The following is a 24,971-nucleotide window of genomic DNA, read 5'->3' as shown; positions in this document are numbered from 1 at the left end:
AAATCTCTGGTGCAGCCAGGGATTTGCACAGTGACGATGTTAGTAAAAGCCTGATTCTTGAGCTTTTACTTTGAAGCCCCGGAAAAAAAAAAAAAGTAACATTTGTTAAGAGTTTGCTAAGGGCTAGAGATACTCGACGGCACGGTACTCTAAAGTAGTGTACTTCACACACCGTCTCATTCATCTAATCCTAACAGATGTAAGGGGCAGGAATTAATAATCCTATTTTACAAATGAGGAGACTGATAACTTATCTCAGATGCTGACCTCAATCCCTGCTTTGTAAGTGTAGTTGGGGGTAGATCCTTCATGTCTGATATTTCATGAATTTATGCTCAAATTTTCATAAGGTGAAAATCTCAATGACTGTTGGGTCAACGTCAGAAGAAATTCCCTTTTAGTATCGGAATAAAGACTCAGTAGATGGGTTTTTTTTCAGGAAGGAAAACCAGGAACAGTGGCGTACCCAGGGCAAAGTACCCTGCTGTCTACAAGGGGAGTTCTTTGTGGCCAAGGGCAGCTAATAGATAGAGAGTTTACCCGAAGCGGACGACTAGACAGCGCAGACCAGTCACTCACGCTGGGACGCGCGGGCAGAAACAGGACCAGGGCGCTCCAAAGCCCAGGCAGGTCGGCTTAGCCCCGGCTGGTGGAAGAGTCCATTAGGATGGCCGAGGTAGGGTGTTCCCGGCGCTGGAGCGGGGCCTAACTGCCCGCTGCGCCGAGCAGGGTGCGCTGCCGTGCGCGGCCGCCACCCCTGCGTCGCAGGTCAGGTGAGCGCAGCCCCGGGAGCCGGGGGTCCTATTGGCTCAGAGGGAGTATGCCGGGGAGGAGTAGAGGGAGGGGGCGAAGGGGCGGAGAATGGAGCCCTCCTCCTGACGGGATAGCGGGAGAAAGAATCTGCTGCCCGGGCGAGGCGTGGGGACCGGAGTGAGAGGCAGAGCGAGGGCGTGCGCCGGGCAGACCGGCGGGGGCCGCGGGGGACGCGCGGATGTCGGTGTTCCTGGGGCCAGGTAGGCTAGGCGAGGGCTGGTGCTGTGAGCATCCCGCCGCCTCCGGAGCGCTGCGGCATCCGCACCTGTTGCTGGAGGTGGCAGGCGAGGGCGGCCGGAGGGCGGGCGCTGCGGCTGACCCGGCGGGACGCCTGGGTCGCTCCCGCCCCCGCGGAGCCTTTGCAGTCCGCGGCGCCGGCTCCCCGCTCCCGCCCCGCCCCACCGCCTTTCCCAAAGCCGCCTGCTCTCAAAGAAGGTGGGAAGTGAATGAGCAAAGGGAAAAGTTCCTTCCTTCTCTTTCTGCCTGTGTGAAACTCGAACCCCAGCTTTAATTTTCAAAGTCTGGCTGGAAAATAACCGATCAAGAATGGCGCGCCATAGGTAATAATTGATAAAGGGAAGGTTGAGGTAGACTTAAGGAGTTTTATGTTCTAAAATAACCACTGTAAGGAAGAATTTCAGTGAAATATATTGATTTTTAGGGAGTTTAGAATTAGCCCGAAGCTGTAGAATTGTGTATGTTTATAAATTTTTAATGTATATTTTGATATATAAATTTTAATATATGAATTCGAACATATATTAAGCTTAATATGTACACTTTTAAATATTTTAAACTATCTTAAATTGATTTTTTCCCTTTAAACTAATACTAACAAATCGTGACAATATTCATACCGGGAAAAACTGATTTTCAGATGCAGTTGTTAACTTGCAAGTAACTTTTGTTTTAAACCAACTTTTCACATTTCATGACATCCAGTATTGCTGCACACTCTTTTAGAAAGTGATATCAAATTTTAAGGATGCTTAATTACTGAGAATTGGGCTAAGGATCAAAGACCTTAACTAATACATCATTATTAAACATTTTTGCTGAGGGCGGCGCCTGTGGCTCCGTGAGTAGGACGCCGGCCCCATATACCGAGGGTGGAGGGTTCGAACCCAGCCCTGGCTAAACTGCAACAAAAAAAATAGCCCAGCCTTGTGGTAGGCACCTGTGGTCCCAGCTACTCAGGAGGCTGAGGCAAGAGAATCGCTTAAGCCCAAGAGCTGGAGGTTGCTGTGAGCAGTGATGCCAGGGTACTCTACTGAGGGTGACAAAGTCAGACTGTCTCTAAAAACAAACAAACAAAAAAATTCTTTTCTGAAGTTATGAGTACCTTAAATTTTGAAAGTGCTTTTTCCTCTCCTTGTGTCACAAGGAACACACAAAAGAACTAGATAACTCCCCCCCAAAAAAAAGGATTTTAAAGAAAAGAAAAATAATGTTTTAGTCAGTATACAAATGAACACCAGCAATTTATTTTTTAATAATTTCCTAGGCTAGGGCGGCGCCTGTGGCTCAAGGAGTAGGGCGCCGGTCCCATATGCCAGAGGTGGCGGGTTCAAAGCTAGCCCCGGCCAAAAACCACAAAAAAAAAAAAAAAAAAAAAAAAAATAAATAAATAATTTCCTAGGCTAAGTGGCAAACTCTTCTTAAGCATATATAATTTGAGAAAAATACAGGCTACAGGGGCTGAAAAATATACTCTGCATCATGTTATAATAAACTATATTAGACATCTGTGATTAAGAATAACATCCTGCTTCTACCATTAACTTACAATGACCTTGGACATTCGCCTATCCTTCTGGGCTTTAGTTTTTCATTTATAAAATGAAGAGATTGGGTTAGGTGACTGCAAAGACTTATTTCAGCTAAAAAAATTATATAATTATGTCTCTTGGGTTTATAAGTTTTATGTAATATATGTCTTTTATATGATACTATATACTTTTATAGTAACCAAAAAAAAAAAAAACATGATGAATGAAAATAGCAGTCACTCCTTAGTGAATTCTGAGAATCCCTTTATACAGATTATTTTATTTAACACAAAACGACCATAAATTGAATAGTATTATCTTAATTTACAGATAATAATACTGAGGCATGGAAAGTTTAAGCTCCTTGCCCAAAGTTCCCCAGTTAGTAAAAGCTGGATCAAAGATTTTTCCTGAGTGCTTTTAGCACCTACACTATACTGAATGTGATGACTAAAAGTTAAAACTGCCTATAAACTGAGATCATCTTAGACTGAAATGTGAATCCATAATGGGGCAGAGGTTACAGCACTGTGTCATGACACTGTTAGATATAGAAATGATGTATCAGTCAATATTATCTTTTAATAACAACTATCGATTTATGCAGTATGTTTATTAAATTGAATGCCTATTATATTCCTTGTCAGAAAATGATATGAGATAGGTTTGGAACATAAATACTTTTTTTTTTTTTTTCCTGCGATTTTTGGCTGAGGCTGGGTTTGAACCCACCACCTCCGGCATATGGGGCTGGCGCCCTACTCCTTTGAGCCAAATGCACCGCCCAGAACATAAATGCTTTTATGGTAATGAAATAACTATTAAAAATAACATAGAAGGGCAGAAGTTAGTTTTAAACTAAAGTGTGTTAGATGTGTTTCTACTTGAAGGTGTCTGTGTTCAAGACAATAATATTACACCCAGAGAGAAAAGGTATTCAGAGCAGAATTAGCTGTGGCTGAACTCTTTTGTGAATATTCCCATGATGAATGAGAGTGGTATGCCATAATTACTGAACGTGTGGCTATATGCCTGGAATTCTTTTACGCTCTTTAATAGAATAACTTTATATTTAACCTTGAATTAAATAGTATTCACCTGATTTGCAGATGAAGAAACTGAGGCAGAAAGATCTATATGCCTTGGGAAAACCCACAAAAAAATACCTTTTATCTTACATTAAGTGTGTGATCTTTCATAGTTCGGAAATTCGCAGGCTGTGATCACAAGAAATCGTGAAGCATAGGGAGGAGACTTGGAGCCAAATTAGACCAACCTTTTTATTTTATACTTGAAGAAACTGAGGCCTATAAAAGTTAAGAGACTCACATACAGTTACATATTCTGTTTTTCTAATTGTGACTTTAGCCCATTCTCAACCTTCCTATGCTGAGGCCCTATTAACAGTTCTTGTGGGTCTCGACCCACAGGTTGAGAACCACTGCTTAGCTGCTTATACGTTCTTATGAACTAAGTGAAAAGTATCCTAACAGTTTAACTTGGTCATTATCTGTTTTGTTTACTGCCACTCAAAGACAAATGCCACTTCATGCTGTTTCTTAAATTGCCGCTCCATTTTTATGGAAAAATTTAACGTTGTACCAATTAAAATGCAAAATCTTTGAGTGCATTATATATTTCTCTAGTGTTTCTCGAGTTTAGCCTGGTGGTTAAGCTATTGAATTAATGGCTTTTTACTTATTTGCCTGTGACAAGTCATTGTTTTTTTGCACTGGGTTCAAAGTCTACACAATGAAATCACCATTTGTACTCCACATAAAGAACAACTAGACAATTTACAGATCCATATGAAGTGTATTGATTTCTTTAGAGGATGGTTTAATTTGATTATAAAATGCAATGTGTTATCATGGAGAGATCTGGAAGGAAGCATCTGGGTGCTTCCTTGATTTTCTTGGGAAAAATCACACAGCTACATATATACACAGTTCAACCAACCAACCTTCCCCTTTCCTCTCTCTCCCTTTTTGATTTGGGAATAAGTTTTTTTCCTGAATGTGAAGATAATGCAGTCATGTAGGAAATTCAAAACACATAAAAGCAAGGAAAAAAAAAATCACCAAAAGCACTCCAGTCGTAAGGTTTTGGTGACCATCCAGCCAGAGAAATGTTTTCTTCCCTTAACTCCTGTGGAATCCAAGTGAAGAGCTGAATTATTTATTGAAACGGTTTATGGTTTAAAGCCCTATTAGACTTAGTATTCTGTCATTCCCAGGCAGTTCAGACTCTATGTAAAGATATTTGTTGAAAAATAAAGATAAACATACTACTAATAAACCAGAAGCTACTCCATGCAGAATGGAGGAGTATGAAAAGTTGATTTCCCCACGTTGGTGCCTACTTTTCTCCTTCACAAGGCAGTACTGAAGGCACGGGAGGCATTTTGCATGTACAGAGGGTTCTCCAAAGTGCCATGATGTCAGGCCACACAGGGAGCCAGGGCACCCCGCTCTGTTGCCCTGATGGAGGTGTGGCAGAGGAGGAACAGGGTGGGGCTGAGGCACAGGAGCCTGTGGCAGTACAAAGGCTGTGTTTCTTGACTCCACTGTGACACACTATACACTTCAGAATGTACCAGACAAGCCCCTCCCCCAGCTGCCCGGCAGGTGGTCAGGGAACCCTTCTCTAGTGCAGTCAGGCGTAAGTCTGGCTTCACCTCACAGTGAGGGCAGGGGGCTGGTAGGGCATTTCTCATTCATTTATTCAGGATTCTGAAAACCTAGTATGGATCCTCTTCTATATAAAGGGGAAACAGTGGCTGTTGGAATAATTGTCCATAAACGAGTTTTGAAATAATACAAAATTATAAAGCATAAAGAGAGGTGAGGGAGGAGGTCATCTCTTTAGAGAGGGAGTGATAGCTCTTTCTATATGCATTTCAATGTAATCACGTTGAAAATATTTGTTTTACATATTATGTTATTTGGTATTTTAATTTCATAAATTTATTTGTTATTCAAAACTGCTGTTCTCGTGGCATATTTTCTTGGTTTATGCTATATATTTGTGCATGGAGTTCTTTTATGCTTTACTTTATTAGGGGCTTAACATGGCTTTAATCCAACCATCTGTTCACGTCTTGACACATCAGCACATTGGAGGTGCTGGTAGGAGCTAGTAAATTTCCCACATTTAAAGGTTAGGGAAAGAGCTACCTTTATGAATAGATTTCAAATGATTCTCAGCAAGACAATGGTGCAGAAGTGGAGTAAAAATGCATTTCATTCTCTAAAGCACAAAGTCCCCTGTCTCTCTTTAGTATTGCTGAAAGGCTTATTAGCATTTCAACTAGCCAATTTGGTTACATGCAACGAAGTACTTGGGTTTATAATTTGCTGCTCTCTGTCTGAGGCTGTTGAGCGCTAGGTCTTGTGTAATGCTCTCCAAGTAGCCTTCTCTCCAGCATAGTTATTGTTGCTGGTCTTAAATAACTAATCAACAGAGCGTTTTCCTTTCCTTCAACTGTAGGGTACCATAGGGCAAGGAAAATGAAAAAACAGGCGAATAAGGGGATGATTGTAATTATAAATAGTCCTTATTGAAATGTGGCACAGGATAAAAGATACAGAATAGCTTCAAGTAAAATGCAGTCCAAAAAGGCATTCTGTGTCATTGTTAATGGTTTGTTTCTGCATGCAGTGTACACAGGAAACATAGGAGATATGTATAGTTACCTATGTGTGTATACATACTGGCATAAATTGAGTTAATATGATCTAAAATTAACAAAGAAGGAGCAAGTTTTAATTATTTATATTGACTTTCTTTATGCAAAAAGAATTGTGGGGAATTCTGTTATAATAACTGAACAAGTGCTCTGAGGCATATTGTAGAAATAATTCAAGGCTTTGTATCTGTGGCTAATTTAAAATAAGATTCTGTTGGCTTCTTTAGTCATGAATTTTGGTAATTAGGTAATATTAATATACTTCACATATACACTTACATGCCTCTGAAGGATCACTGTATGTTATGATAATACTTTTGTTAGGATAATTGAAATGACATCCTATAATCTTATGTCTTGGGGCAGTAATTCACTGTAGCTCATCTTTTAACACAGAACTGTTTTTGCATAGTTACAGATGCAAATGTAAATATTTGGAAGCGAAATATTTCTTATTCTTCAAATAATATTTAATGGAAAGAAGGCATAAAAGAAAAAAGTATTTTAGATACAGGCCTTGCAAATGATCAGTATAATTCTGAGAACATATGTGAATTAATTGGTTGTCTTCTTATATTTTCAACCTGTAGTTATAAAGCCCTATCTGTAGTTAGAGTCATTAGTATTCATTCAACTGAATTCAGCAGTTTCGAAGAGCACATATCACACAAAGACAGCCCACTGGTCCTCTGCCAACTAGTGAAAATGTTCTGGAAAAAGTAAGACTTTATCTGAACTTTGAAAACTAATGGCAAAGAGGGACAAGGAAGAGGTAGAGAGAAGAACCTGGGGAGTAGTTTCGATCAAAGGTGTAGAAGGCCGGGTGCGGTGGCTCATGCCTGTAATCCCAGCACTCTGGGAGGCCGGGGCCAGTGGATTGGGAGTTCAAGACCAGCCTGAGCAAGAGCTAGACCCCATTGTCGATTAATGTGGAAGAGCACAGCAGGTTGGAGTTTTTTTTTTTTTTTTTTGTAGAGACAGAGTCTCACTTTACTGCCCTCGGTAGACTGCCATGACGTCACAGCACTCACAGCAACCTCCAGCTTTTGGGCTTAAGTGATTCTCTTGCCTCAGCCTCCAGAGCAGCTGGGACTACAGGTGCCCGCCACAACGGCTGGCTATTTTTTGTTGCAGTTTGGCTGGGGCTGGGTTTGAACCCGCCATCCTTGGTATATGGGGCCAGCACCCTATTCACTGAGCCACAGATGCCGCCCCAGGTTGGAGTTTTTAAAGAAGTAATTTGAGATACAGTTCACATATGAAAAAGACCCCTTACCTTTCAAAGTATGTAATTCTTTATGTATATTAAATATATAATATATATTAATTATTATTGTAATATTTAAATATATTTACAAAGTTGTGCAACCAGTGCAACCACTGTCTATTCCAGAACATTTGTATAACCTTGCAAAGAAACCCTGTTTCCAGCAGCTGTCACCCCCCATCCCATCTTTCTCTGCCACTCCCCAGTCCCTGCCAACCAGTAATCTATTTTCTGTCTCATGGATGTGCCTTTCCTGGACATTTTATATAAATGGAATCATGTGATATGTGGCCTTTTGTGTTTGTCTTCTTTCACTTAGCATAATGTTTTTAAGATTTATCCATGTTATACTCTGTATCAGTGTTTCAATTCTTTTTTATTGCCAACTAATATTCTACTATTATGGATAGACAACATTTCATGTATTTTTCAACTGGTGGATATTTGGGTTGGTTCTGCTTTTTAACTTATGAATAAGGCTGCTGTGAACATTTGTGAATAAGTTTTGTGCAGACATGTTTTTAGTTTTCTTGGTTCTATCTCTGGGAATGGAACTGCTGGGTCATGTGGCTACTTTATGTTTTACTTTCTGAAGAATGGCCAACTGTTTTCCAAAATGTATGTTCATTTTACATCCCCACAAACTATGTACGAGTGATCCAGTTTCTCATATCCTCACCAACACTTGTTATTGTCTGTCATTTTTTTTTTTTTTTTTTGAGACAGAGTCTCGCTATGTTGCCCTTGGTAGAGTGTTCTGGTATCACAGCTCACAGCAACCTCAAACTCTTGGGCTTAAGCGATTCTCTTGCTTCAGCCTCCCAAGTATCTGGGACTACAGGCGCCCAACACAGTGCCCAGCTATTTTTTTGTTGCAGGTGTCCTTGTTTATCTGGCCCGGGCTGGGTTTGAACCTGCCAGCCTGGTTGTATGTGGCTGGCACCCTACCCACTGAGCTACAGGCACCGCCTGTCTGTCATTTCGATTCTAGCTTTCCGAATAGGTTGGAATGGTATCTTGTTCAGATTTTGATTTGCATTTCCATAATTAGTAGCATTGGATATCTTTTTATTTTTCTTGCTTGCCATTTGTATATTCTTTGGAGACATGCCTGTTGAAGTCTGTTGCTCATTTTTAAATTGGGCAAGAGATTTGAATAGACATTTATTTTTTATTGAGTTATAAGAATTCTTTGTATATTCTGGATATTAATCCCTTATGAGATATATCATTTGCAAATATTTTCTTTCATTGTTCAGATTATCTTTTTACTTTCTTGGTGGTGTCCTTTGAAGGAAAAATTTTATTTTTGATGAATTAATTTACTTAATTTTTCTTTGGTTACTTGTGCTTTTGGTGTCATGTCTAAGAAACCATTGCCTAATCCAAGAGCACAAGGATTTACACCTATGCTTTCTTGTTAGGGTTTTATAGGTTTACGTTTAGGTCTTTTTGACATCTTGTATTACTTTTTTATGTTATGTGAATTAGGAGTCCAACTTCCTTCATTTGCAGGTGGTTACTACAGGCACCTTTTGTTGAAGTAATTATTCTTTCCTCATTCAGTTGACTTAGCACCACTGTCAAAAATCAATGGACAATAAATATATGAGTTGGTAGTAATACTCTTCTTGAGTTTCTCATTTTAATAATTTGAATCTTCTTTCTTTGTCAGTCTAGCTAAAAAGTTTGTCACTTTTGTATATTTTTTTCAAAGAAACAATTTTGGTTTTGTGAATTTCTTTCTTTTTTTTTTTTTGAGACAGGGTCTCACTTTGTGACCCTCAGTAGAGTGCTGTGGCATCACAGCTCACAGCAACCTCAAACTCTTGGGCCCAAGCCATTCTCTTGCCTCAGCCTCAAGTAGCTGGGATTACAGGCGCCCACTGTAACGCTTGGCTATTTTTTTGTTGCTGTTGTCATTGTTGTTCAGCTGGCCCAGGCTGGGTTTGAACCCGCCAGCCTGGGAGTATGTGGCCGGTGCCCTACTCACTGAGCTATGGGCACTGCTCAATTTTTTTTTCTATTGTATTTCTAATTACCTATTTTATTTCCTCTCACATTTTATTATTTCTTTCTTTCTGCTTGATTTGGATTTAGTTTGCTCTTTTTTTCTACTTTCTTAACATTGGAAGAATATGTTATTTGAGATATTTCTTCTCTTATGAAATGTGCATTTATGCCTATACGTTTTCCTCCAAGCATTGCTTTAGCTGCACTCTGTAAGTTCTGGTATGATGTGTTTTTATCTCAAATTATTTTCTAATTTATATCATGATTTACTTTTTGACCCCTGGGTCATTTAGGGATGTGTTGTTTAATTTCCACACATATTTTTATTTCCTACAGTTTTTCCTGTTATTAATTTTTAATCTCGTTCTCTTGTGGTTGAAGACATACCTTGTAGGATTTAAGCATGCTAAATTTATTGAGACTAGTTTTATGGCCACTTGTTATATGTGGTCTATTCTGGAAGCTATTTCATGTGTACTTGACGTGGTATGTAGTCTACTGTGGTGGGGCAGGGTGTTCCATAGATGTGTGTTAGGTCTAGGTTATAGTATTGTTTAACTCTTCTCTTTCTTGTTCATCTACCATTTAGTTGTTCTGGTTCTATCCATTATTGAACATAAGGTATTGAGGTCATTAACTTTTGTTGTTGAATTGTCTGTTTCTTCTGTCAGTTTGATAAGTTTGATTCATGTGTTTTGAGATTCTCTTGTAATGTGCATGTATGTTTATAATTGTTATATCTTTCTGCTAAATTGAGCCTTTGGTCATTATAAAATGTCCTTCTTTGTCTCTAGTAACATTTTCAGTCCTGAAATCTATTCTATCTAATATTAATGTCTTAGTTCATTTTCTGCTGCTATAATCGAATATCAGAGGTGGGATAATTTACAGACCATAGAAACTTAGCCCCTTTGCCTATCTGTCCTGGCAGTGGAGGCCCATTCCCTGTCCATGGGGAGTGTCTCCTGCCTTGCAGCCTTTCCTGCTCTGTAAGTCTATCTTTTCTTCCTCTAGACTTATTTCCGTGTGTGCTTAAAAAAATATAGAATTTTATTTGGCTCATGATTTTGGAGACTGAGAAGTCCAAGAACTTGGTTCTGGCATCTGCAAAAGGCTTTTCTGCTGTGTTACTCCGTGGTGGAAGGTGAGAGGGCAAGTGAGCACATGAGACAGAGAGGAAGTCAGGTTAAACTCATCCTTTTATCAGGAATCCTCCTGTGATAACTAACCCATTCCTCCAATAATGGCTCTGCTCTCAAGATCTAATTACTTCTTAACACATTAACTGTCACGTGAGTTATATTTGATTTATGGTCTTGTGAAGCATATATAACTCATATGTCTGTTGATCTGTCTTGACCTAATGAAACACGGTGGCCCCAAGGAAAACATTTTTTTTTCTGGTGTGGCAGGCAGTATGTTAAAGGTCCTCTCTCTCAACCGTGTTGCAACGGCAGGCAGGTAAAGTTCAAAATGAGTTTTGGACTCCAAGTTCAAACCATGGCAATTAACATAGTTACTTTAGCTTTCCTTTGGTTACTACTTGCAGGATATATATTTTTTCTGTACTTTAATTTTCAATCTATGTGTAGCTTTGAATTTAAAGTACATCACTTGTAAAGAGGGAATAATTGGGTCATTTTTTAAAATCCATTTTGCCAACTTCTGCCTTTTAATTGGAGATTTGATGTCTGCCATTTTCCTAATTGTTTTTTATGTCTTTTTTTCTTTCTCTATTCCTCTTTTTCTGCCTCCTTTTATTTTAAGTAGGTATTTTCTAATGTATTATTTTAATGTCATGGTTATTTCTTGTAATACCTTTTTTTATTGGTTGCCAATTACAATTAGCATCATAACCCACAACAATCTAGTTCAGATTAATACCAACTTAATCTGAATAATATGCAAAAATTTTCTGCCATATAAATCCATGTTTTCCACTCCCTTGTGCCATTACCATTGTACAAATTCATCCTTATACATTGTATGCTCTTTAGTACTGTTACTGCTTTATATAGTTGTCTTTTTAATCAGACAGGATAAAAAAGACCATTAACAAAAATATATTTATGTCATCTTTTATATTTATTCTTCACATAACCTGTTGTCATGCTTTTAATTTTTCTCATGTGAATTCAGGTTACCATGTACTGTCCTTTTTCATTTTATCCTGAAAGACTTCTTTTTGTATTTCCTCAAAGGAAAGTTTCTAGCAACAAATTGTCTCAGATTTTGTTTCTCTTAGAATATCTTAATTTTTCTTTCTTTTTTTTTATTATTAAATCATAGCTGTGTATGTTAGTACGATCATGGGGCACCATACACTGGTTTTATAGACCGTTTGACACATTTTCATCACACTGGTTAATATAGCCTTCCTGGCATTTTCTTAGTTATTGTGTTAAGACATTTATATTCTACATTTACTAGTTTCACATGTACCCTTGTAAGATGCACTGCACCTCCGCCCATCCTCCTCCCTCCATCCCCTCCCTCTTACCCATATTTTTAGGTTATAACTGGGTTATAGCTTTCATGTGAAAGCCATAAATTAGTTTCATAGCAGGGCTGAGTACACTGGATACTTTTTCTTCCATTCTTGAGATACTTTACTAAGAAGAGTATGTTCCAGCTCCATCCATGTAAACATGAAAGAGGTTAACTCTCCATCTTTCTTTAAGGCTACATAATATTCCATGGTGTATATATACCACAATTTATTAATCCATTCGTGGATTGATGGGCACTTGGGCTTTTTACATGACTTAGCAATATGAATTGGTCTGCAATAAACATTCGGGTACAAATATCTTTGTTATAATGTGATTTTTGGTTTTCTGGGTATATACCTAGAGAGGATTTATAGGATTGAATGGCAGATCTATTTTTAGATCTCTAAGTGTTCTCCACATATCTTTCCAAAAGGAATGTATTAATTTGCATTCCCACTAGCAGTGTAGAACTATTCCCTTTTCTCCATGTCCACGCCAACATCTCTGGTCTTGGAATTTTGTGATATGGGCTAATCTTACTGGACTTAGATGATATCTCAAAGTAGTTTTGATTTGCATTTCTCTGATGATTAAAGATGATGAGCATTTTTTCATATGTCTGTAGGCTGTGCGCCTGTCTTCTTCAGAGAAGTTTCTCTTCAAGTCCCTTGCCCAGCCTGCGATGGGATCACTTGTTCTTTTCTTGCTTATGCGTTTGAGTTCTCTGTGGATTCTGGTTATTAAACCTTTGTTGGAGACATAACCTGCAAATATCTTCTCCCATTTCAAGGGCTGTTTGCTTGCTTTGTTTACTGTGTACTTGGCTGTGCAGAAGCTTTTTAGTTTGATCAGATCCCAGCAGTGTATTTTTTGAAGCTGCTTCAATTGCCTGGGAAGTCCTCCTCATAAAATACTCGCCCAGACCGATTTCTTCAAGGGTTTTCCCTGCACTCTCTTCTAGTATTTTTATAGTTTCATGTCTTAAGTTTAAATCTTTAATCCAGTGAGAGTCTATCTTAGTTTAATGGTGAAAGGTGTGGGTACAGTTTCAGTCTTCTACAGGTTGCCAGCCAATTCACCCAGCACCATTTGTTAAATAGGGAATCTTTTCCCCACTGAATGTTTTTAATTGGCTTGTCAAAGATCAAATAACAAAGATCAAATAACGGTAAGTAGCTGGATTCATCTCTTGGTTCTCTATTCTGTTCCAGACATCTACTTCTCTGTTTTTGTGCCAATACCATGCTGTTTTGATCACTGTCTATTTTTAGTATAGTCTGAGGTCTGGTAGCGTGATTCCTCCTGCTTTGTTTTTATTTCTGAGTAATGTCTTGGCTAGTCAAGGTTTTTTCTGATTCCATATAAAACGAAGTATTATTTTTTCAAGATCTTTAAAGTATGACAGTGGAGCTTTAATAGGGATTGCATTAAAATTGTATATTGCTTTGGGTAGTATGGACATTTTAACAATGATGATTCTTCCCAGCCATGAGCATGGTATGTTCTTCCATTTGTTAACATTTTCAGTTATTTCTTTTCTTAGAGTTTCATAGTTCTCTTTATAGAGATCCTTCACGTCCTTTGTTAGATAAAGTCCCAAATATTTCGTCTTCTTTGGCACTACTATGAATGGAATAGAGTCCTTAACTGTTTTTTCAGCTTGACTATTGTTGGTATATATAAAGGCTACCGATTTATGAATGTTGATTTTGTAACCTGAGATGCTGCTGTATTCCTTGATCACTTCTAAGAATTTTGTAGTAGAATCCCTGGTGTTTTCCAGATATACCATCATATCATCTGTGAAGAGTGAAAGTTTGATCTCTTCTGACCCTATATGGATACCCTTGATCGCCTTTTCTTCTCTATTGCGATGGCTAAAGCTTCCATTACAATGTTAAAGAGCAGTGGAGACAATGGGCAGCCTTGTCCGGTTCCTGATCTGAGTGGAAATGATTTCAATTTAACTCCATTCAGTACGATATTGGCTGTGGGTTTGCTGTAGATGGCCCCTCTCAGTTTAAGAAATGTCCCTTCTATACCAGTTTTCTTAAGTGTTCTGATCATGAAGGGATGCTGGATATTATCAAAAGCTTTTTCTGCATCAATTGAGAGAATTATATGGTCTTTGTTTTTTTTTTTTAGAGACAGAGTCTCACTGTACTGCCCTCGGGTAGAGTTCCGTGGCATCACACAGCTCACAGCAACCTCTAACTCTTGGGCTTACGTGATTCTCTTGCCTCAGCCTCCCGAGCAGCTGGGACTACAGGCGCCCGCCACAACGCCTGGCTATTGGTCTTTGTTTTTTAATTTGTTTATTCTCTTTAATTTTTGAATGATAATTTTGTTGTATATAGTATTCTTGGTTAATGGTCTTTTTTTGTTAGCACTTTAATCATCTTCTTCTTCTGCAGACTGGACACTTTCCGTTGTCTTTTGGTTTACTAATTCACTCTTCTGCCTGCTCAAATGAGTTCTCAACTCCAGAACTTCTCTTTTTTAAAAAAGTGGTTTCCAGCTTAGTGCCCATAGCTCAGTAGTTACAGTGTCAGCCACATGCACCCAGCCAATAGTGACAACTGCAACAACAACAACAAAAATAGCTGGGTGTTGTGGCACTGACTGGTTCAAACCTGGCCTGTGCCTGCCAAACAATAACAACTACAACAAAAAAGAAATAGCCGGGCATTGTGGCCGGCACCTGTAGTCCCAGCTACTTTGGGAGGCTGAGGCAAGAGAATCACTTAGACCCAAGAGTTTGAGGTTGCTGTGAGTTATGATGTCACAGCACTCTACCCAGGTTGACAGCTTAAGACTCTGTCTCAAAAAAAAAAAGAAAAGAAAAAATGGTTTCTATCTTTTAATTGATATTATCCTTTTCGTGAGAAGTCACTTTTATGCTTTTTATCTTTAGTTATATAGGTATGGTTTCCCTCAGTTCTCTGAAAATATTTACAAGAATTGATACAAAGTCTTTGTCTAGTAAGTCCAGCATCTAATATGTTTCCCCATATTAGGACAATTTCTATTGAATGGTTTTCCCTGTGTATTGGCCATACGTGTTTATTCTTTGCGTGTTTGGTAATTGCATTTTTTTTTTAATTAAACCTAATCATTTTAAGTAACATGTTGTTTTGAAAATCAGATTCTCTCTTCTCTTAGAGACTGTTGTTGCCACTGCTTTTGTTGATACGTGTTTGTTTTGTGAATTTTCTGAAGTCATTTTTAAAGCACATATACTCTGTAATATATAAACACTGTAATCTGTGCTTAGTTAGCTTACTTAGTTAATGATTAGAAAGAGATTCTTTCAGATCATGGCAAGCAGTAAATCTCCCAGTTTTTGGTGATGAGCTCAATATGCACATTGGAGTGTGCCTTCAGCACTCAGCCAGGAAATTTTCAATTCTCCCTTATTCTTTACTTCCTTTTTGCACACAGCCTCCAAGTCAGCAAGAGGTGGCAGTGTAGAACTTCCACAGGTTTTTCGTGAGCATGAGCACAGCCCTACACCTGTGTGTCATCTTCTAGATGCCAGAAATATGATAGAACTTTCCAAAACTCCTATAGAGTATTCATTGCCCAGATTTTTCTTTTAAGCATTTGGTTAGCTTATTATTTGCCCCAGCCCCTATCTACAACTCTGGCAGCTGCTAGGTTAAATAATTTTTTTTTTTAATTAAATCATAGTGTGTATGCTAGGTTAAATAATTGCCTTTAAATGTATTTGAGAAGCAAACTTTGAGTCAGGCCAAGTAAAGAAACCCTGGTGATTGGGGTCTTACAAGGATCGACGGTCAAACCATGATGATCCCTTCTAAGTAAGGCTTTCCCGATGTCCCGCTCCATCCTGCTCCCTTCAGGGGATGTCAGGCTGCTGCGTTTCTCTATGATTGCAGGCTGTTGGGTTTTAGGGCAACCTTGGAGTGTATGAGTGTATGAGGGAATAGATCAAGTTTAAATGCAACAAAATACACTGGTTTTTTAGGAGATGCAGCTAGTTTTTTTTTTTTTTTAAATAAATGCTCCTTGGAATTATTTATGCCTTTGATTGATTTCTGAAGTTCTGCAAACATTGATTCTGACAATTTTTGCCAGTGTTCTAATTATTTTTATAAAGGAGAGGATCTAAGAGGTCCCTGCTCTTGGATTTGTCCTGATTTGGATTTTCAGAAGCAAGGCTCAGAGCCCTCTCACCCACCCCACTAGGTATTAGGGGAATCACTGTCAGTTTTTGAACACTATATTGATACACAAACAGTCTGGAAGATCATTTTCTTGTTGACATATGGGAGGTTGATTGGAATGGGCAGAAGAAAGCAAATTGACCAGGTGGTAACAGTGGGTATATAGTGATAGCGTCTTATTTCTAATAAACAAGGAAAAACGAGGGGTACCTAGAGGCCCTTACAGAAGATGTCAGCAGTGCTTAGTGGCCATTTTTGTGATTCTTTGTTTAAGCAGACTTGACTTCTGTAAAATAAAATGGAGGGAAGTTCTTCTGAAGAATGTTATCTTTCCAGTCAACCACTCATTCACCAGATATGTGTGGGATGCTGTACTGGATGTCAGGAACAAGAATGAACAGTTTTCAACGTAAAGAGTCTGTGAATTTTGGGACCAGCTTTGGAAAAAGGAAGGATCTTTTGTTCATTGAGAGAACAGAAAAAAAACAATAATAGAAAGTGGAAGGTGAATGACTGAATAGGAAGGATGTTGCATCAGGGAATCTATCCATCCCCCACCACGCACCCCCAGGGACAGTGGACAAAACAGCTGGGAGGCGTTTAGAAGGAATTTATCTCTTTTCTTCTATACATTCAGTTAAACTCAGGGTCAGGTTACAGGGTGAATGGATCACATATGGCCTGCAGGTTTATCACTTAGAACCCTTTTTGCATAGGCAGTTAAGGCCACCAAATTGTGAGAATAAAAAATAAAGGAATACTTTTCAAGCCATGGCTTCTCCTGCGGTACTGTGTTGTAGGTATTCCTAAGAAGGAAAGTGTGGGAGTGGCTGACATAATGATCGACCTATTCAGGATATGCCAAAGTCAGAAATGTGTTTGGAGGCTGTGCAGGTGGCTCACACCGGTAATCCTACCATTCTGGGAGGCTGAGGCAGGTGAATTGCCTGAGATCAGGAGTTGGAGACCAGCCCGAGCAAGAGCGAGACCCCATCTCTACTAAAAATAGAATAATTAGCCAGGCATTGTGGCAGGCATGGATAATCCCAGCTACTTAGAAGGCTGAGGCTAAAAGATTGCTCAAGCCCAAGAGTTTGAGGTTGCCATGAGCTATGATGCCACTGCACTCTACCCAGGGTGACAAAGCAAATCTCTGTGTCAAAAAAAAAAAAAAGAAATGTGGTTGAATGTTGTCTGATGCCTATTGAATGAATCCACTTACCTGATGACTTCTGTCTTTTTGGTGGGGGCTTATCTAAATTACAGTCATGTATCACTTTATGGTGGAGGTATCTTCTGAGATATGTGTTAGGCACTTTTGTCCTTGTGGGAACATCCCTGGTGGACTTAGGCAAAGCTAGATGAGACAGACTACTAGGCTGTGTAATACAGCTTATTGCTCCAAGGATACAAACCTGTACTGCCTGTTACTGTACTCAATCCTGTGGGCAGTTGTAACACAATGGGAATATTTGTGTATCTAAACATAGAAGAGGCACGGTAGAATGCCCTATTATACTCTTACTTGATCACTGTTGTGTGTGCATTCTGTTGTGGATTGGAACGTCATTATGCAGGGTGTGACTGTATATCGGATGCCAAGATAAAAAGTAATTACTTTTTCTTCTAAGACAAATCACTGAAGTTTTAAAGTGTTTTTTTTTTTTTTTTTTTAAATGAGGGAAGTTCAATAAATCACTTGATTGAGAACTGGGCTGTAAGTCCATATAATAAAAAATAAGCCACATTCACTAATGTATTATTAGATATTGTTTGTCAATGTTGTATATGGTTGAGAACCCTCAAAGAACTCAAGCTAGACCTCCCATTTGATCCTGCAATCCCATTACTGGGCATCTACCCAGAAAGAAAAAAATCCTTTTACCATAAGGACACTTGCACTAGACTGTTTATTGCAGCTCAACTTACAATTGCCAAAATGTGGAAACAGCCTAAATGCCCCTCAACCCGGGAATGGATTAACAAGCTGTGGTATATGTATACCATGGAATACCATTCAGCCATTAAAAAGATGGAGACTTTACATCCTTTGTATTAACCTGGATGGAAGTGGAACACATTATTCTTAGTAAAGCATCATAAGAATGGAGAAGCATGAACCTTTATGTATTCAATTTTGATATGAAGACAATTAATGACCTAGTACATGGTGAGGGGTAGGGGAAGGGGAGGTCAGAGAGAGAGAGAAGGAGGGAGGAGGGTAGGGGAAAGGAAGAACAGAGCGAGGGAGGGGGGTGGGTCTCGGTGTGTGACTCACCTTTTGGGGGCAAGACACAATTGTAAGAGGGACTTTACCTAACAAATTCAATCAGTGTAACCTGGTTTATTGTACCCTCAATGAATCTGCAACAATAAAAAAAAATATATTGTATATAGTTGTTTCTCAGATGTTGTTAATTTCTGTGTGTATATGTGTGTGTTTGGGTGCATTTGTGTGTTTATTTATATGAAACTTTAATTTTTTAAAAAATTTTCTCTATACATATACATGTGTTTATTTGGTTCCCACTTTTTGCCTTCACAAAATTAAAAAGTCTTAAAATTTAATAATAATAACAATGTTTAAGATAAGGACTAGACACAAAAACCTTGTAAAGAACGAATGAAGATAAATACATTCGGAAAAGAAATCAGATGATTGCTGCAATGAAGTATTGAGCAATAATAATAATGCAAAAAAAGTAACATTCACATTGTCAGATAGAAGTATGTCTATCATAGAATGCTTTGACTCTGAGGTTCAATATGGAGTTACCAGTTAACTGATGGAGGGAGAGGGTGAGGGAAAGGAAAAGAAAAAAAAAGAAAAGAAAATAGTGACTAATTCTCACATAAATTTGATTTAATTTTGACCAAAGTACATTATTTGAACAATAATTTTTAATTCAACTTGTTATTGTTAATATGTTGTTTAGGATATTGCATCCTCATTTATAAGTGAAATATGTCTGTAATTTCCCTTTATAACAATATATTTTTTCCAATTTTAATAACAGGTATATCCAGATGAAGTAGAATGATTTTGAAGTATTTCTTCTTTTTTCTGTTGTCTGTAAGATTTGGCATGATCTGTTTTTTGAAATTATCTTCTGTTTTTATTTATAAATGTTAGTTGTCTATTTTTTGAGACTTTGAAACTTTAATTTTCTGAATTCATCTGATGTACTTTATAAAGCAAATTGTCATTTTACCAATTTGTCTAATTTTGGTGAAAGCAAAGTATTTTAAACTTTTTGGGAAAAACTGATAAAATGTATTTGCTTAGTGCCTTATGATAGGCAACCTGTGTTCACGTACATGGTGCAATATGAGTAACCACCTGAGAGTAAGTTGTTAACTGCTTTTACTTTATTGGTGAGGAAACTAAACTTCATAAAATTCAGAAAGATTAATTAAAAACAAGACTGACAAACTTCAGGTCCTCAAATCAGTGTCCGAAAGTTGCCCACTTGATAATGATCACAATAATTATCGTAATGTGATATTTTGTTATTTTGATGTCTCACAAAAACATTTCTATTAACTTTAAAATGAATTCAGTTCTTAAATTCCAAATATAAATAAATACGTAAATATAAGTAAATCTGTATTAGATCTTTTCATTGGGTACTGTTACATTGAAAATACTTCCAAACCTCATTCAGGGATTCACTGCTTTTCAATACTTGTTATCAAAGTTATAAACAATTGGAAACAATCTTTGACTATCAGTGTAAAGCCATTTGATGTTTGTGTAGCAGTGTTACAAAATATTTGCGAAAGTCAGGCAACTTTGGAAAGTGTTCATGTCTGTAAGGACTAGTGTACCATAGGTTCTAGTCAGTAGTAGACCTTAAAATAGTACCTGGTTGGGAGAATTTCCTGAAGCTCTTTTAGCCTGTAAGGGATTTTACTTCATCCTTTTTTATTTCTGACCGATATTCATGAGTGATAGTATATTGGGGGCTGGTCATTAAATCATTTGTTTATTGATGCACTCTAACACCGACTTGTGAAACACCTTGGTGGAGCTGGTGATTTCTATTTTCACAGTTTATTACAGCTGTTGGCCTCAAAACTAGTTGAGGTTTTATAATGACTTCTAGTGGTTCTAACACTCTTATGATTTCATGGCACCATACTTGGTGGAAATCCTGTTCTTCTTATTCTGCCCTCCCCACATCTTCCCCCCATCCCCGCACACTTCTTTCATCACAGGAGATGAATATAACCATGGGTAGAACAAGGGCCCCGTACTTGCCTTCTTTCATTGTTTTTACTCTATTAAAATATCACTCACAACAGCCATAAACAACATTTATCCCTATGGCTACTTACCTTGCCAAGTGGCAAATCACTGTGGGTTTGAAATTGTACAGAATATGTCCATTCCTGTTACATAGCTAATCATTTGGTGTGAGGGCTTTTCTATTTATTATCATTGGAAATAACAGACTATGCTGTTGGTAAGAGACTAAGTTTGATTCTAAAGAGAAGAAAATGTGCACTTTTCACTTAGGTATTTTTTACATGATAGGTGCTGAAGATACAGTGCCTTGTAAAATTATCTCCCGTATGTGACTGTTAGTAAGATTGTTTTGTTAATAAAGGATGTAAATTTATAATTTAGTTGAGCGTATGGGATCTGGACTTTGATGACTTCAGTTTGTATCTTCCAAGGTGTAATTTGGCAAACGCATTTAATCTCTCTGCATCTCAGGTTCCTCATCTGAAAATGGTCGTAGTGATAGGACCCGTCTTATAAAGTATTTCAGCTGGTTGCTATGACGATCAACTGAGTTAGTACATGGAAGGCAGTTAGAACCAGCACTTGGTAAGGTTAACCGCTATTAGCTAATATCGTGACACATAAAATTCAAATCTTTGATGATTAGCATAACTAAAAGATTTCTTCTAGTTGGTATGTAATTAACTTGCAGATATTCCATCACACAGTCTCTGTAAGTCTTCTTGCGTCTGCTGCTCCATACCAGCAATTTGTTGAAGAAACTTGGCAGTTTGTTCCGTAGAATGTCCATGTTCTCAATTTATTTGTTTCTTCCCTTTTATATCACTTAACAAGTTTTTTTAAACTTCATTTTCCTTAAATACTGGAAGTTAGCTGTAAAGCCTCAGTTAGATTCAGGTTCTGTTTCTTTGGGCAAGAAGGCTACACAGGTGGTGCTGAGAACTTCATGTTGCATCACATCAGGCCGGGTGCCGTGGGTCATGCCTGTAATCCTAGCACTCTGGGAGGCTGAGGTGGGTGGGTCACCTGAGCTCTCCAGTTCGAGAGCAGCCTGAGTCAGAGGGAGACCCCATTTCTAAAAATAGCCGGGCGTTGCAGCATCTTTAGTCCCAGCTATTTGGGAGGCTCAACCTCACATCACTTGAGCCCAAGAGTTTGAGGTTGCTGTGAGCTGTGACATGACAGCACTCTACCAAGGGAAACAAAGTGAGACTCTGTCTCAGAAAAAATTGCATCATATCAAGAGGCACCCTGTGTCTGGCTGTGTCACTGAAGTGTCCTGGTACCACTGATCCAGCAATGGGTTCAAGTGGTGACAGCCCAATCCCTTTATCGTCAGATTTCTCATCAACTTTCCTTTCCTTTCCTTTTGTCTTTTCTTTCCTCTTTCCTTTTCTTTTTCTATTCTATTCTATTCTTTTCTATTTCCTCCCTCCTCCCCTCTCCTCTCCCCTCCATACAATCAGCTGAACAAGAAGCCTAACGTGCACATGGGGAATTGGAGTTGATGGGCCCTGGCAGTTAAACTTTTGTGGATACTTCTGTTCTCCACTATTCCATGAGAACATAGCCATCAACTTGTTATCTAACTGTTTTGTCTCCCAGGGCTCACTTCCCTGATTAATTATTTTATTAGGAGTTATAAACGGGTGCTTCTGTAACTCTGTCCTTGCACATTCGCTGGAATTTTTCTGTAAGGAAAAATAGCCTGGGAATGAGGCTATTTGGTTACCATGAAAAGGAGTTTACCTGGACAGACAAGATAAATGTTTAATTCTTCCACTTTAAATGTTAATTTCAGAGTAAGGAGATGGTGCCCTAGTTACCTTCAGTGATGGGCATTGAACTAACTCCTGCTACCCTGGCCTTTGTTTCTTTCTTGGTATCCTTAAGAATATCTGAAGTTATATATTCAATGTGTTTCAAGCAGTTACTGTTCATTATCCTTGTAGATATCAAAATTTTTAATCTTTGGCTAATGGGAACCTCTTCATGTTGCTCCTGTGTGTTTTTTTCTCTTCTTTTTTTTTTTTTTTGTGGAGACAGAGTCTCACTTTATCGCCTTCGGTAGAGTGCCATGGCATCACAGCTCACAGCAACCTCCAACTCCTGGGATTAGGCAATTCTCTTGTCTTAGCCTCCCAAGTAGCTGGGACTATAGGTGCCCATCACAATGCCCGGCTATTTTTTGTTGCACTTCGGCCGGGGCTGGGTTTGAACCTGCCACCCTTGGTATATGGGGCTAGTGCCCTACTCACTGAGCCACAGATGCCACCCCTCCTGTGTGTTCTTGATGTCCCCTGTTACTGTTCTGTAGTGTCCCTGCCAGGACTTGGTGTTGAGGCTCAGCTCCCTCCCAGACACCAGTCATTCCTCCAAAGAGCCCACGTTCCTGGTGGGGAATGGTATGTTGAGCTGAAACTGTGGGTACTAGTGATGCTGTTGTTATTGAGTTGTAATTACCCATAAGCTTCTTTTTAATAGACAGACCCCAGGACATTTTATTTTTACAAAGAAAAAATTTCATGAGGTGATACTGATATTTCTGTATCTAATTTATGTATAACCTTACAGAGGCTTTATATATTTTTTTGATTTTGTTGACATTTCTTTCTTATGTAATTATTATTTGCTAGATCCTATTAATATAAATAGTTTCAAAATATATATTCTATCGTACATATATAGCATAAAAATTTAATTTCAACATAGTAATCCTGATGTTACCACTAAGAATGTTGAGTTTACTACAGGTTGCCATAAAGTTTGTGTGCAATTTGAGGGTAGGGGAGGGGAAGGAAGGTGAGGGGAGGAGAAAACATCTCTGGCAGAAGATTTTTTTTACCTCAGCCTCCCAAGTAGCTGGGTCTACAGGTGCCTGCCACACAACTGCGAGGTGAGGGGAGGAGAGAGGAGAGGAGGAAAAAGAAAAGAAAAAAGGAAAGGAAAGGAATTTGCACATGAACTTTATGGCCGCCCTGTATAATATTAGATTTTTTTGCAGCTAAATTTGTCCTTAGAATTTGTTCTATGGAGGATAGGCAGTCAAATACCATATTCTAAAGCAACTGAAAGAATTTTTTGACTATGTGATTATGCCTCCACTTGATATGCAATTGCTTGATTTGTTGAAGTTTGCTCATATGTATGTTTATATTTGTAAATGAAACATTGTCTAACTCAGACTGATGATGAAAGTAGTTATCTTTAGAGGAAGAAAGGGAGGAGACGAATGGAAGTGAGAATTCTCTGAATATACCTTGTTATATAGATTCATGTAAATGTGCTATGTATTCAGAAAATAAAATTAGATGAACAAATCTTCAGGTGGAGATGTTATAGTCCATTGGAGGATGAGTTTGGAATTTAGGGGAGAAGTTAGACTGGAGATGTAAATTTGGGAGATGGAATTTTATTTTACTTTTATTTTTTTTTTGAGACAGAGTCTCACTATGTCACCCTCAGTAGAGTGCTGTGGCGTCACAGCTCAGAGCTACCTCTTACTCTTGGGCTTAAGTGATTCTCTTGCCTCAGCCTCCCAAGTAGGTGGGTCTACAGCTGCCCGCCACACACCTGGCTATTTTTGTTGTTGTTGCAGTTGTCATTGTTGTTTAGCAGGCCCGGGCCAGGTTCGAACCCACCTGCCTCTGTGTATGTGGCTGGCGCCATAATCACTGTGCGACAGGTGCTGGGAATGGCATTTTAAACAGGGGGTTGAATGAGACCACAGTGAGAGTGAATGTGCATGAGAAGAGGTCTGGGCCTTGGAGCAGGGACGTTTTGTCATGGAGAGGTCAGGATGGAGGCAAGGACCCAGCAAAGGGGGCCGTGGGGCATCTAGTGAGATGAGGAGGAAAACCAGAGGACTGTGGCATCGGGGACCTGTGAAAAGTGACCTAGGAAGGAGGAAGTGACCACCTGCTCTTCCAGTCACTTTCACTTTGTGTATTGTTACCTTTCCCTGTATCCTAAGTGGCAAATAAATAGTTAAAGAGTTATAGGAGGCAGCTGAAGTTAGTTAAACAGGAGATGTTTAGAGAGCGAGGGCGTGACTCTGATAATGGGAACGTGAGTCCAAGTTAGAAGGGAAATTCAAGTGAGCCAGTGCTTGTACATGTTCACTCTTAGCCTAGCTGCCTTCTTGGGACCTCAAAATTCTCAGTTGATTATGTAAAACGTCAATGGAGCTCTGGAATTAAAAGAGGATCAAATTCAAATTTAAAGTGGAAATAATAAGAGACAAAAACAAGTACTGTCTTTCATGAATTGTAAGAAACAGAAAAATAAAGATTTTTTTTTTTAAAGCCCATTGATTAGCCTAAATTCCATGATTGAAGGGACAATTACCATGTTAGAAAGTGAGGGCAGAGTGGGTGTTATAACTTCAAAGTGTTCTGTGCCGTGGACACATTGATCAAAGGCAAAATAATAAAAGAAGCAAGTCTGAGGGAGTCATTACCTTATTAGAAAAAGACTCCCCGTACTGCCGTGTG

The 24,971-nt window shown here is 38.7% G+C and overlaps 1 protein-coding gene across 1 annotated transcript in view; it reads left to right on the top strand.

Moving 5' to 3' along the window:
* The first annotated feature begins 895 nt into the window (after positions 1 to 895).
* ADGRV1 (adhesion G protein-coupled receptor V1) overlaps positions 896 to 24,971 on the top strand; it is a 669,001-nt gene continuing 644,925 nt past the window's right edge. Inside the window, exon 1 of the mRNA XM_053586729.1 lies at positions 896 to 1,013. Within this exon, the coding sequence (XP_053442704.1) occupies positions 992 to 1,013 (22 nt within the window). The 5' untranslated portion in view covers positions 896 to 991. The remainder of the gene's footprint in view (positions 1,014 to 24,971) is intronic.

Source organism: Nycticebus coucang, chromosome 1 (assembly GCF_027406575.1).
Source record: "Nycticebus coucang isolate mNycCou1 chromosome 1, mNycCou1.pri, whole genome shotgun sequence".
Classification (NCBI taxonomy): Eukaryota; Metazoa; Chordata; class Mammalia; order Primates; family Lorisidae; genus Nycticebus; species Nycticebus coucang.
This window is presented reverse-complemented; position numbering and strand designations above follow the sequence as displayed.